The sequence below is a fragment of the Mus pahari genome, chromosome 1, assembly GCF_900095145.1.
Source record: "Mus pahari chromosome 1, PAHARI_EIJ_v1.1, whole genome shotgun sequence".
Classification (NCBI taxonomy): domain Eukaryota; kingdom Metazoa; phylum Chordata; class Mammalia; order Rodentia; family Muridae; genus Mus; species Mus pahari.
The window spans coordinates 69962180-69975684 of record NC_034590.1 but is presented as its reverse complement, the minus strand read 5'-3'; the positions used below and the strand labels follow the sequence as shown (position 1 = coordinate 69975684).

At 45.9% G+C, this 13505-nt stretch overlaps 1 protein-coding gene across 1 annotated transcript in view; it reads left to right on the top strand.

Annotated features, from left to right (window-relative positions):
• The first annotated feature begins 4567 nt into the window (after positions 1 to 4567).
• Positions 4568 to 13505, top strand: part of Uvrag (UV radiation resistance associated) — a 267126-nt gene continuing 258188 nt past the window's right edge. Inside the window, exon 1 of the mRNA XM_021197047.1 lies at positions 4568 to 4878. Within this exon, the coding sequence (XP_021052706.1) occupies positions 4762 to 4878 (117 nt within the window). The 5' untranslated portion in view covers positions 4568 to 4761. The remainder of the gene's footprint in view (positions 4879 to 13505) is intronic.

Below are 13505 nucleotides of genomic sequence, written 5' to 3'. Positions count from 1 at the left end.
GGGGAGAGGGAGAGCACGAGCCAGCGAGGCAGCGAGCCTGGCCTTCAACCTTCCAGCCATGGAGTGTGTGCTGTACTAGGCCCCTTTGTCATCTGTACGCTCTACACTTACATCAGCAGTTCTCAACTGTTGGGGGTTGAATGACCCGTTCACAGGGGTCACATGATAGATATCCTGAAAACCAGATATTTGCATTAAGATTCATAATAGAAGCAAAATTACAGTTATGAGGTAGCAATGACAATGATTTTGTGATTGGGGGGTGGGGGGAGGAATACAACTTGGGGAACTGTGTTAAAGAGTCTAAGCATTAGGAAGGCTGAGAGCCACTGACTTAGATACATACACTGTTCTCTGGGAAATACACACAGGGCTGTATAAACACGGTAACTCTAAGCAATCTAAAGTGTTTTTTATGTATTTTTTTTTTTATTTTGAAACTTCCACATTACAGACTAAGTTCCAAAGACTATTTGGCTGCATTAGAATAAAATTACATATATGAAAATAGTCCTAGGATGTGTTTCTTGAACATTTGCTGTTTCCAACACCCAGCGCACTATAGTTGCTATGCATTCTCTTGAACACTTTGCTATAGTTGCTTTGCATTCTCTTGAACACTTTACTATAGTTGCTATGCATTCTCTTGAATACTTTGCAAGCAGCAGCTTGAGTTTCCCCTAGTGCTTGAGTCGTGTGGGCTGAAATGTCTGAGTTGGCTCCTGAATTTGAAGTATGCATTTCTGGTCTCCTGCAGGCAGCCTGTGAGGAGCTGAGTCCCAGAGAGGGCGCGTGGGAAGAACAGCTTCTGCTGACATGTTCTCCCTCCGCTGTTGGTTCTTTAGTAGCCTTGTTTAAATGTCCCCACCACTGTGACGTTTGTATGGGGGCTTGCCCTTGGGTCTCCCTCAGCACCAGCATGAGTACCAGCTCAGTGCTAGTACTCAAGGATCGGGCTGGTAACTTGATTTTGGAGTTGCTCAGGAAGGGACTCACTTCCTGGCACCTAGCAGAGGAACTCTCTGGGCGATTGTTGACTGAATAAAGTAAAAGGCTAGATGACAGAAGGAAGGAAGGACGACCCAAGGAAGATGAAAAGATCCTGTGTTCTCTCTCTAGGTCAATTATTCTTTTGTATGTATGTATGCATGTATGCATGTATGTATGTATGTATGTATGTATGTTTTTTTTTTAAAGATTTATTTATTATATGTAAGTACACTGTAGCTGTCTTCAGACACTCCAGAAGAGGGCATCAGATCTTGTTACGGATGGTTGTGAGCCACCATGTGGTTGCTGGGATTTGAACTCCGGACCTTTGGAAGAGCAGTCGGGTGCTCTTACCCACTGAGCCATCTCACCAGCCCCTGTATGTATGTTTATGTGTAGGGCTCCTCCACGCTACATGTGTGTACCTGCAAGTCAAGAGACAACTTATGAGAGTAAGTTCTCCCTCTCTCTGTCTTATGGGTTCCAGGGATAGAACTCAGATCCTCAGGCTTGGTAGCAAGCACCTTTACCCTCTGAGCCATCTCACTGGCCCATAGTTTCATTTTCCTTGCATTGTAGGCCAAAATTATGGCCTGGATATTCAAATAATTTAAACCTGTGATTATAACTATATTTGGGAAAGGGGGGTATTTACGTAGATTTTTTTTTTCTTCTCTTTTCTTCTCCCCTTCCCTTTCCTTCATTCTCTCTTTTGTTTTTTTGAGATAGGGTCTTATATTGTAGCCTGTGCTGGCCTGGAATTCACTGTGTAGTCCATTACATTCATGGCAACTGTCTGCACATTGCATAAGCTACCCTGCCTGGCTCTGTAGATGTCACTTAACAAAGGGATACCAAGATGAAGTATGAACAGGGCATCTAAAACCAATATCAAATGTCCCTGGAGGAGAAAGAAGACACAGGAAGAGGGAGAATGTCAAGAGGAGTCAAAGACTGCAATTATGCAGCCAAGGATCTGAGAGATACCAGAGGCTGGAAGAGCAAGAAGGGCCGACACCCTGAACTGTGGGAGAATACATTTCTGCAGTTTTCAGCTAACAAGTCTGTGGTAATTTGATAGGGCAGCCTTGGCAAACAAGCACAGTTTAGAAACAGAAATGTTTTCTGTGAAATTCCACTGGGTCTTGGCATTGTATGGCTTGAACTAGGTATGATTTGGAATTTCCCAACTGCTCACTTCTCAACAGACACCTGACCCCCACACTGAGGCTCCAGCCATGAGGAACTGCTCAGTGTTTCATAATAAAAGACTGTGACGTCAAAGCAATCCATTTCTAAGGTCAGATGCAACTCATTTCCCCTGAAAGTTAATATGCTTACCTCTTATTTTGAGGGGGGAGGAGGGCTACAGATATAGCTTGGTAAAGTGCATTCTGTTCAACTACCAAGATCTGAATACCAGCCCCAATACCCTGATAAGAAAGCTGGGCATGGCAGTGCAGACCTCTAACCCCACAGCTAGGGAGGCAGAGACAGGAGGGTCCATAGGGCTCACTGGCCAGCCGTCTTGCCCTACTCTGTAAATTCCAGGCTAACGAGGGACTTTCATCTTAAAAAAACAAGATGACGGCTCCCGAGGGACTGGAGGTTGACTTCTGACCTCTGCACACACACACACACACACACATACCTGCATGTATACCTGTGCACACAAATGTGCCCCCCCACACAAAACATGTGTACATGCTTTGTTTGTTTTTGAGACGGTTTCTCTTTGTAACCCTGGCTGTCCTGGAATTCACTCTGCAGACCAGGCTGGCCTTGAACACAGAGCTCCACCTGCCTCTGACTCCAAGTGCTGGGATTAAAGTGTGCCCATCATGCCCAGCTACACATAATTTTTTTTTACATTTTTAATTTATTATTATTTTCTTTATTTACATTTCAAATGCTATCCTGAAAGTTCCCTATACCCCCCCCCGCCCCTGCTCCCCATAATTTTTAAATAGTGCTAGAGATTGAACCCAAGGCCTTGTGAATACTCGGCATCTACTCGACCATTGAGCTATATATACATCCTTCCACACAGTAAAAGATTTTAAATCCATCTATTATATGTTGGAGTCTTCATGGGCGCATATATTGCCCCCCCCCAATGACACCAGTACTATTCAGCACATGGATAGACAGTGGGGGTTTGACCTTCTCAGTGACAAAGCTAGAAGATGTCAGTCAGAATCCCAAACTGCCTGCTTCCTGTTGTGTCTGCCTCTCTGAACACTGTGTTCTTTCAGCTATAATAGTCCAGGTGGTGGAGAAATTCACACTCTATGGGGGAATCAATATCCTGCAAAATGACTCAGTGCTACTTATAGAAGCAATGGCTGTAGCTGCTATTATGGTCAAAGAAGTCTTCAGGGAAGGGAGGGCATTTGCGCTGTACCTTCAGATTCATTTCTCTATTATCTGTAAGCAATGGGGATCCAGGGATGAATCAGACAAGGTCCTTTGGTCGAGGAATTCACATATGCGTGTTTGAATTCGGGGAGGCTGTGTGTGTTTAATGCCCATTAAAAGACAAAGTGGAGGCTGCTGTGGTGGCACACTCCTGTAGTCCCAGCACTTGGGGAGCTGAGGTAGATTGAGCTACACGGTGAGTGGCAGGTCAGCCAAATCTCACCGCCCCCACCCCCAACGCGCGCCCCGCCGCCTCGCAAAGCAAGTAAACAAAGACAACACAATAGAATAAGCAGGTCTGTGGTAAAGGCAAGTTTCCTAATTCAGAGTCCCAGAGAAGTCTTTTGGAAGGACTCCTGCCCCAGCTGAAATACGATGGCTAAGCAAGCGTTAGTCACAAGCAGTAAAGGCTTTCGAGGCAGAGCATAAGCATCCCACCAGCAGAGATGAGGCAGTCTCTTGGCTGGCAGGCACACTTTGTGGCTAAGCTTACTGGTTATAGAAGCTAGAAGGGGCGTGGACTTGCAGGTCTGAGTGCATCACTGAAGAGCTGGTGGACTGCCCGATGGATCTCTGGTTTCAGTGATCGCTGCTCGGTGGCGGCACCTCCTCTCAGTCATAAAGCGTGGCTTTTTTTTTTTTTTTTTTTTTTGTACGTGGATGAGAACACTTCGTGAAGTCAGACCATCCATCCATCCCGACTCAGCTGGTGCCAAGCCGTTCCCCGCCGTCCACAGGAGGCTCTGTTACCATAGCAACTAGGTTAGGGCGGAAGTGGCTTAGAAGACTGACTCTCACTAATCAGGTGACTCTCCAGACTTCTGCACGTGACTCGAGATCCCAGGCGCGCGCTCTACCTAATCAAGACGCCGTCCCTGTTTCACCGACGACTGACAGCGCTCTAGAGCAATAGCCCACGAGGCTCCCCTAGGAGACCCCACCCCTCAATAGCGAAAGGGCCAATTAGGATGAGGCAAAGAGAAGTTACGCCCCAGGTTTAGCCTGGGTTTGACAGACGCAATTGAGGCCATCCTAGAGTCCCTCCGCCCCTAGCCATTGCGGCCAACGACGGACGGGCCTGCTGCCCAATAGCACGTCCCTTGGCCGCCGCCGGGTCCCGCCCTCTCAGAAACGGAACCAATGAGCACGCCAGCTCTGGGCCGGGTGGAGGGGTTGCACTGCGGTAATATGGCTCTTCCTTAGCCAGCGGCGGTGGCCAGCGCGGGCGCGGAGCTGCCGGGGCTCTCGGTGCCCGGTTTCTAGGCTGTAGGTGCTCGGCGAATCACAGCTCGGGAGGCGGCGGTCGATGCGGGAGGACTGCCCACCTGGCCGCTCGGCGGCCCAGGGGTCCAGATGAGCTCCTGCGCCTCGCTCGGGGGCCCGGTGCCCCTGCCACCCCCGGGCCCGTCCGCCGCGCTGACGCCGGGTGCCCCCGCGCGGGCCCTGCATGTGGAGCTGCCGTCTCAGCAGGTGAGCCGGCCGCGAGCCGGGGGGCGGAGAAGGTTGGCGGGGCTCGCGGGGCTGAGGAGGGCTGACAGGAGGAGGAGGAGGACCCCCCTACCCGGCCGTTCCCGCGCTCAGACCCCCGCATCCCTCTAGGAAGGCGCCGGGGAGCCCTGCCCCGCCGGCCGCCGCCGCGCTTTCCCTTTCGCTCCCGCGTCGAGGAGTCGGTTTTCTGCACTTATTCTTAGCGTTTCGGGTGCTTCCTTCCGCTCCTCCTGAGGAAGGTATTTGGGACGTCGGGGTTTCCTTTCCAATCTCAGATCCTCATGGCACACTCCACTCCCTCCGGTGAGTGTCTGGAGGGAGGATTTGAAGTATATATTCATATCTTGGATCTCACGTGTGTGTGTGTGTGTGTGTAATAAGGGCAAGAGAACACTGACTTTGGGGATCTGACAAAATTCTTGGCAACACCCGCCTATCAGTACATCTTCCACTGCCCTCCCTCAGTCCCTCAAGGGAGACTCTGCAGGAACCTTAGCCCTGAAGAGGACCTGGAGAAACTGTCAGTCATGGAGAGGTTACCGAGCTGGGTCTGTGCAAAGTGATCACTGAATCGTCACAACTCCATGAGATAGCTGTTTTTATTGTCCCGGTTTTTCAGTTCTAGGAACAAGCTTGCCCACTGCCTCTCTGTTCGGGTTTCTGGTGGGGCTGGATTTCTAAATACAGAGCCTGACTCCCGGCTTGTGCATCTGCAGCAATAGTTTGCTTTAGACTTGAGAGCAGCTGCTCCACCACGGTCTACAGGACGGGCTCCCTCAGACCCTTCCTGTAACTTTCCATCCTTGCCAGAGACAGGAAGGAGCCACACAGGAGCGCAGGGGCTATGTGAGAGAGGGCCAGGCATGGAGTGGATCGGAAAGTAAAGGAAAGAGCGATGTTGCCACCCCCCCCCCCCATCCCCTGAACCCGGTGCCGGATGAGTAGGGAAGCAACGTTAACTGCAGAAGCAAGGCTCAGTAGTAGGAGAGAATTTAGCAAATCAGAAGGCATGTGCCCTGGTTTTGCAGTGCCATTGGAGAGGGAGTTTGGAGACTATTAGGAGTTGGGAAGGAATGAGGCTTGTATTGCGTTTCGAGGTCGTGGGAGAGGATGGTTGGGAGAGTAGTCTGTGGATTGGGCATTAATGTGAAGTTTTGTCTGTGTGGGGAGGTGGAGTGTGAGGGCCTGCTTGGAGAAGCAATAGTGAGCACTGTTAGGAGCCGCCTGGAGAACTTGGGCTTCTAGATGGGCATAGTTTAGGGGAGCCGTGAGAGCAAGGCGGGTTGGAGGAGAGAAGAGGGCATCTTTTTCCTGACGAGAGCCTGTTCTAGTGATAACGGGTCAAAACTAGAACTAATCCAAGCAAGCTGCCGGTGGACACAGTTCAACTCCGTTTGTTAGTGTTGGTGGAGTTTCTAGATTAGCATACAGTGTCCTTAGTGTCAGCTGGGTGCTGCCTGAGGACTTGGCATGCTACTTACAGTCTTTTCTGGGTTTGTCATCCTTGGACTGTGAGGCAGCCTATGTAACAAAACACATTCCTTCTGTGGTTGATATTAATTCTGCTTTCTAGACATAATGCACAAATTTGGGGAAACAAATATATTTTAAAATAAGCGTTTTGTTGATTAACGTATTAATTTACTCTATAATACAAGTTCCAATAGTATTGGCCTCCTTCTACCTTATCTGCTTCTGGAAAAGATTTGGGTTTGCCCAAGAAAGCCCACAAAATTATGTATAAGGTGTATGGTTTGTCTTTTTAAAATTTAATTTATTATCATCATTATTATTATTATTTAATCAGGGTCTCATTATAAAGCCTTTGGGTATCTTGGAACTCACTATATAGACTAGGCTGGCCTTGAACTCATAAACACTTGCCTATGCTTCCTAAGCTTCTGGGAGTTGTGGTTGGGACTACTGCATGCGCCTCTATGACCTGCTTAGTTTGCCTTATTTTAATTTACATACCTAATCCGGAACCTTTCTTTTCGTGGTTGATGACTAGCTATGGTCTACCCACTCCTCCAGTGTGACCAGTACTACCGCTCTTTAGTGACCTTGGCTTCTAGGTCATCTGTGTTTAACTGTTATTTAAGTGAGAAGTCATTGTATACTCTGAAGTTGTGCTGCATGTTCCTTGTTGGCTGGTGCTTGTCATTAGTCAGTGGGTTGTCGGTACAGGCTCATCCACGGAGGAGCATCCCTTGGATTAGGAATCTCAAAATGAAACTTATTGATTGATTGATTGCGGTAGAGACGGTTACCGTGTCCTGACTGTTAAGCTTAGCCGAGACTCTTTCCTCTCCAGAGCTTCCTAAGCCTATCCTCAGGTACTTGGAACGCAGATAGTCTTAGAAGTTTTTAGTGATTATGTCGTTACCCTTTTTGGAGGTCACAACGCTCCTTTAAGGATTCATAAAAGAAGGGGCTGGAGAGAAGGATCAGCAGCTAAGAGCGCTGGCTGCTCTTCCAGAGGACCCGGGTTCGATTCTGAGCACCCACATGGCAGCTTACAGCTGTCTGTAACCTCAGTTGAAGGGGACACAGCACCCTCACACAGACATACATGCAAGCAAAATACAAATGCACAAAAATAAAAATTAAAAAAAAGTAAAGAAAATAAAACACTAAAAAAAGGTTTCATAAAAGGTAGGGTTTTTTAGAAAACGTACCTACAAATACACTTGAACACCTAATCTTGCACATGGCTTTGGTTTCTGGGATGTTTAAATAGAAGACCTCATATTAAGTGTTAATAACTTGGTTAATCTTTTTCATTTAAAAATTTACAAAATCTAGCTATTAGACTTTTTCTTGGACTTCTATATGCAAGTTCAGCGCCTACTTTTTTCTTCTGTCTGTATATATCTGTGATTCTGTGTGTGTCTGTGTGTTGTGTGTATGGCTGCACATGTGTCTGGAGGGTACATCCCTGAGACACTGCCTGCCCCTTCTTTTGGAGGCAGGGTCTTAGTGCACACTGCTCTGGAGCTCCTGTCTGAGTGCCAGGATCGCAGGTGTGTGCCATCACGCCTGCCTGAATCCCCACCCCCCAGGCGACGCCCCCTGTTGCTGGGCTTCTGGACTATTCCCAGCAGTTCTCTATCCCACCGCCCTGGGTGGCTGCGTTGAGGGATCTCTGTATACATGCGATGCTCTGTAGGGTAAAGTCAGAGCAGTGACAACACAGGATAGGTAGTGTGTTGGTTTGTTTGTTTGTTTGTTTGTGTATTTATTTTGTGACAGGATATCTCATCTCTACATAGTTCTGGCTGGCCTGGAACTCACTAAATAGACTAGGTTGGTCTCTAACTCAAAGAGGTCTGCTTGCCTCTGCTGGTAGAATTGAAGGTGTGTACCACTACTACCCCCCTGAATGTGTTTGTGTGTGTTTGTGTGTGTGTGTGTGTGTGTCTATTTAAAACCATAGGAACCTTCCTATTTACAGTTGTACCATTATAACAGAGCTTACTTCTCTACATTTTTTGCCCACTTGGACATTGTTTTCTAACCTGATTTTATTCATTCAGACCACATATGTATGCTGCACATACATACACATAGTGTGTACACATTTTGTTATTTTAATGTGCATTTCTTTAACTGATGTATATGTATATGTGTGTGTATTATATATATTTTCCCCCTACTATCCATATATATATATATATATTTTTTTTTTTTTTTTCCCCTACTACACAAGATAGGATTTCTCTGTATACTCTTGGCTATCCTGGAACTCACTCTGTATACTAAGCTGGTCTCAAACTCGCAGAGCTTCCCCCTGCCTCTGCTTCTTAAGTGTTGTAATTAAAGGTGTGCATCATCACTACCTGGCTAATATTTTAAAAGCTTCATTTACTGCCTGTTGGACAGTATATCAAGCACATGGTCTCAGTTTTCCTGCCCAGCCTTATGAATTTTAATATCACTGCGTATGTTTTATTGCTACTTTAACTTCTTCTGTGAAGTGATTTTTGTGTTTTTAAAATTCACTTTTCTAATTGTTGTGCTCGATTTTTATAGTCTTGAAGAATCTTTTTTTTCTTGTCTTTTTTTGTTATTTGTAGTTGAGAGAAGTGGGTTGGAAGCTATAGCCATTATTATTATTATCATCATCATTATTATTATCTTTATCTTTGTGTGTATGTGGTCCCGTTTCTGTGTGTTTAGGGAGCAGAACACTAGGAGGTCATAGGACAGCCTCAGTGTTGTCTTCCACCTTGTTTGAGAAGGCGAATCTTGTTTTCTCTGTGGCGTATGCCAAGCTTGCTGGCCTGTAAGCTTCAGAGAGTCTCCTGTGTCCATTTCTATAGTAGTTTCTGGATTACAGGCACAAGGGTTATCTAGCCTGGCTTTATGTGACTTCTAGGGATCTGAACTCACGTCTTCTCAACATTAATGCTTGCCCACTGAGCCGTCTCTCCTGGTCACCACCACCACCACCACCACCATCATTGCAATCATGGGATTGAACCTAGGACTTTGCACAAGCTAGGGAAGTCCTCTGTTTTCTTCTACTGAGTTATCGCTTCAACCCTTTACCTTTTTTTTGTTTGTTTTTTTGTTTTGTTTTTTTCAGACAGGGCCTCATTACATAACCCTGATTGGCCTTCAACTCACAGAGACCTACCTGTTTCTGTTTCCCTAGTGCTGGGATTAAAGTTGTGTAGTTGTGTACCACATACCCAACCCTTTCCTCAGTTTTTTGTTGTTGTTGTTGTTTTGTTTGTTTTGAGACAAGGTGTCATTAAATTGCTCAGGTTGGCCTTGAGCTTGAACTGTAGCCCAGTCAGGCCTGTATGGACGCGCATCAGATGTGTGTTTGGTGTTTGCAAAGTACAGAAAAGGGTGTCAGATCCCCCTGGAACTGGAGTTACAGTTGGTTGTGAGCTTCCACGTGGGTGCCAAGAATTGAACCTGGGTCTTTTGTAAGAACAGTAAGTGCTCTGAGCTGTCCATCCAGCCTTCCATTTTAATTTTTTTTTTTTTGTTTTGTTTTTTTAAGTGTGGAGCTCAGTGCCATCAAGAACATCTTGGAAATGCTTGGCACTTTATCACCAGCCTTGAAGGCCCTGCACACATAATAAACAGCTCTCCATTTCCCTCCCCACTAGCCCACTTGGCAAAACTCCCTTGCACTTTCTGCTTCTGTCGATTTGACCTCCTGGGTTCTTCAGGCCCGGGGATTCTTAGAATGTTTGTGCTTTTATGCATAATGTTTTCAAGGTTGTCATCATTGTCGTGGTGGGAGCTCCTGTCAGAGCCCCTCCTGTGCAGTTTACCCACTGTGTGTGAGCCCTGAGTTTGAAATGCTCATCTATCTAGTTAAAGACTTTTGCTTTTTCACCCCTTATTTTCTGTGCATAAATCCCAGGTGGCATTTAGTTGGCTCGCCTCCTTTTTAGCAGTGACAGTTTCTTACACTTTCTTTCTTTCTCTGGTGCTCCTGGTTGTTATGAGTACTGTTTTTCATGATGTTTTGTGTGACGTTTTGTGTGATGATCCTGTCCTGGCATTAGCATGGATTGTTTTTCATGGTTATGCTGGAGTTATGGGCTTTTAAGAGCAAGACTCAAGAGTGAAGTACCATTTTTAGCATAGCAGATGTATATATACACTGTTACACTATTTGTCTCCATGGATTTGAACTTCGGTCCTCACCAGCTGAGGTGTTAACCTCCTTGTCCCACTTCCCCCAACATTGCACTTCTGATACCAAGTGTGGGAATTTCCCCAGAACCATGCAGTCCTCCAGTGGATACCAGTAGTGTGGCCTATAATTAAACTTGAGACTAGCTACCTGGAGTTAGTATCTAGTCCACAGGTTAGAGGCTCAGCCCTGCCCCCTTGCCATTCTGATGCCAATCTCAAACCTGGGCCTTCCAGAACTTCTGGCCAATTGGCTGTAAATGCAGGGTACTTCCAATCTCCTAGGTTTTGATCATCTGCTAGAGTGGCTCACAAGGCCAGGAAAACCTTTCAGTTTATTGGTTTATTGTAAAGGAGATGGGGAGCACCCAGACAGAAGAGACTGCTTAGGAAACAGGGTGGCTGCCTGCCCTCAGTTCCTGAGATCGTTGTGTAGACACCATCAGTGGTTTGTTCAGTCACCCACGTGTCTCTCGAGGGGAGTGGGGCTGATGGTTCCAGCCATGTAGGAGCTGCCACACGGGACTAGACAAACTAGAAAGTGCTCCCAGGAAATGATTTGGGTCAGGAACCACTGTCAAACCCCTAAACCGGAAAAGAGTTTCCTTTGTGCTCCTTGTTGGGGAAATGAGAAGGTAAAACGCTGTGCCAGGGACTGAAGACCAAGATGAGTGTTTCTTACACATCACCATAGGTAGTGAGCAGGCTGGGCTCACCACAGCATCACCACAGGTAGTGAGCAAGTGGTGCTCACCACAGCATCCCCACACAGCAGGAGGGGCTCACCAGGGCACCCTGCTGGAAACCTGCTTGTGCTACCCCACTCCTCTCCACTGCGCTCCTTGGGACCTTCTGTCTCTCTCTGTGAAGGCTACACGTAAGGAGTGGGGATTTTTGCTTCCTTGCCCTTGAGGATAGGTATCTACATAAATTATTTGTAGTGCTTCAGTGGACGTTCCTATCCTCTTACAGATGAGGAGGAACCTAGGGTCTCACTGACTTTCTCAAAAGTCACAGGAAGCATCCACCTAGGGACTGACGTTCTTGGCCCCCAGTTCCCACTTACTGTAGCCACCCACTACAACAGCATCTTCCCCTAGCAATGTGTTGCTTATGAAGTGGTAACTCAGTATTTAGTCACTTATGTGACTTCCTTTAAAGAATTTACTAGCTTACAGAGAGGTGTTTGGATAGTGTCTTACTTAGGGTTTTACTGCTCTGAACAGATACTGTGACCGATGCAAGTCTTACAAAGGTCAACATTTAATTGGGGCTGACTTACAGGTTCAGAGGTTCAGTCCATTATCATCAAGGCCAGAGCATGGCAGCATCCAGGCAGGCATGGTATAGGAGGAGTTGAGAGTTCTACATCTTCATCTGAAGGCTGCTAGCAGAATATTCACTTCCAGGATGAGGGTCTTTTTGTTTGTTTTGGTTTTTCAAGACAGGGTTTCTCTGAGTAGCCCTGGCTGTCCTGGAACTCACTCTGTAGACCAGGCTGGCCTCGAACTCAGAAATTCGCCTGCCTCTGCCTTCCAAGTGCTGGGATCAAAGGCGTGTGTCACCACTGCCCAGCATAGCATCAGGGTCTTAAAGCCCACACCCACAGTGACACACCTATTCCAGCAAGACCACATCCCCTAATAATGCTGCTCCCTGGCCCAAGTATATACAAACCATCACAGATAGGATTGAAACACTAACAAGATGACAGATGCAGATAGAATGTTTAATGTGGTTGCCAGTGGTGTGTTCATTTCCCCTTACATGCTTGTGATTATCATACACTTTTTTTTTTTTTTTTTTTTTTTTTTTTTGAGATAGCTCCTCACTATAAAGTCTAGGTTGGCTTTGAACTCAGAAATCCACCTGCCTCTGCCTCTCAAATTCTGGGATTAGAGTTGTACACCACTATGTCTGGCTATATATACTTGTTTCTTAAAGCCAATTTAATGTTTCTTCTTCTTTTTTAGTATGTTGTGTTGGTAATGCCAGGACAGGCACAAAGGGCAGCCGAATCGTATTGGGAACAGAAGTCTTGTTCAGCACAGTGCTCTGCCCTGTACCATTATTCTACCCATTAATATGTATCAAACCTCTTTGACTCAAAGGAAAGAGATGCAATCTATAGTTGTGTATCTGTAAAATAAAGGCACAGAAACTTCTGAGCAGGACTGGCTTTTGTACCAAAACCATGAGGAAGCTTCCTGTCAGCATCTTACAGTCATTCCTTTACACAACAAAACGCCCTCAGGAACCTAAGTGCTTTCTGTGTTGTAATTTCTTTGTTCTTTCTGTGAAAATGTTTAGTTTTGCTTTAAAAGGAAAAGCTATGTTCTTATTTTGTGTTTACTTAAAGATTTCTTCACAGGATCACAGTTCTTAGTTCTGGGGTAGAAAATCCAGAAGTGAAACTTGACTGGAAATAGGGCAGAATTGAAAGTTGGGTCTGGCTGTGTGGGGCTGACACAGTTTACACCTCGCCATTTCCGGATGTGTGTTTTACTTTTATTTACTTTCCTTAAGGCAGCTCCAGATGTCCTGGAACTCACTGTGTAGAGAGCAAGTGCTAAGAGTAAAGGCTTTCACCACCCAGCACAGTGGGCCACAGATGTGTGTTTTTAATTTTTAATAAACTATGCAGTTCTACCTGCAAGCCAAGACATACTTCTGCTATGGCAAACAAGAAATCATGGTCATTTTTAGTGTACTGGATATGATGAGGAGGATATAATATACTCTCCAATGATAAAATTGGGAGTTTACTTTAGAAAAATTAAAGAGAAATCTGTTTTAAAAATCTGGTTGAAATATTTGCATTTGTATACTTTAGGTTTAATGGCATTAGAACTTTCTTATGTGGGAGAGCTATTTATTTTTATTTATTTATTTTATTTCTTTAAAAAATTTAGATTTATTTTCTTATTTATTTGTTTGTTTATGTATATGAG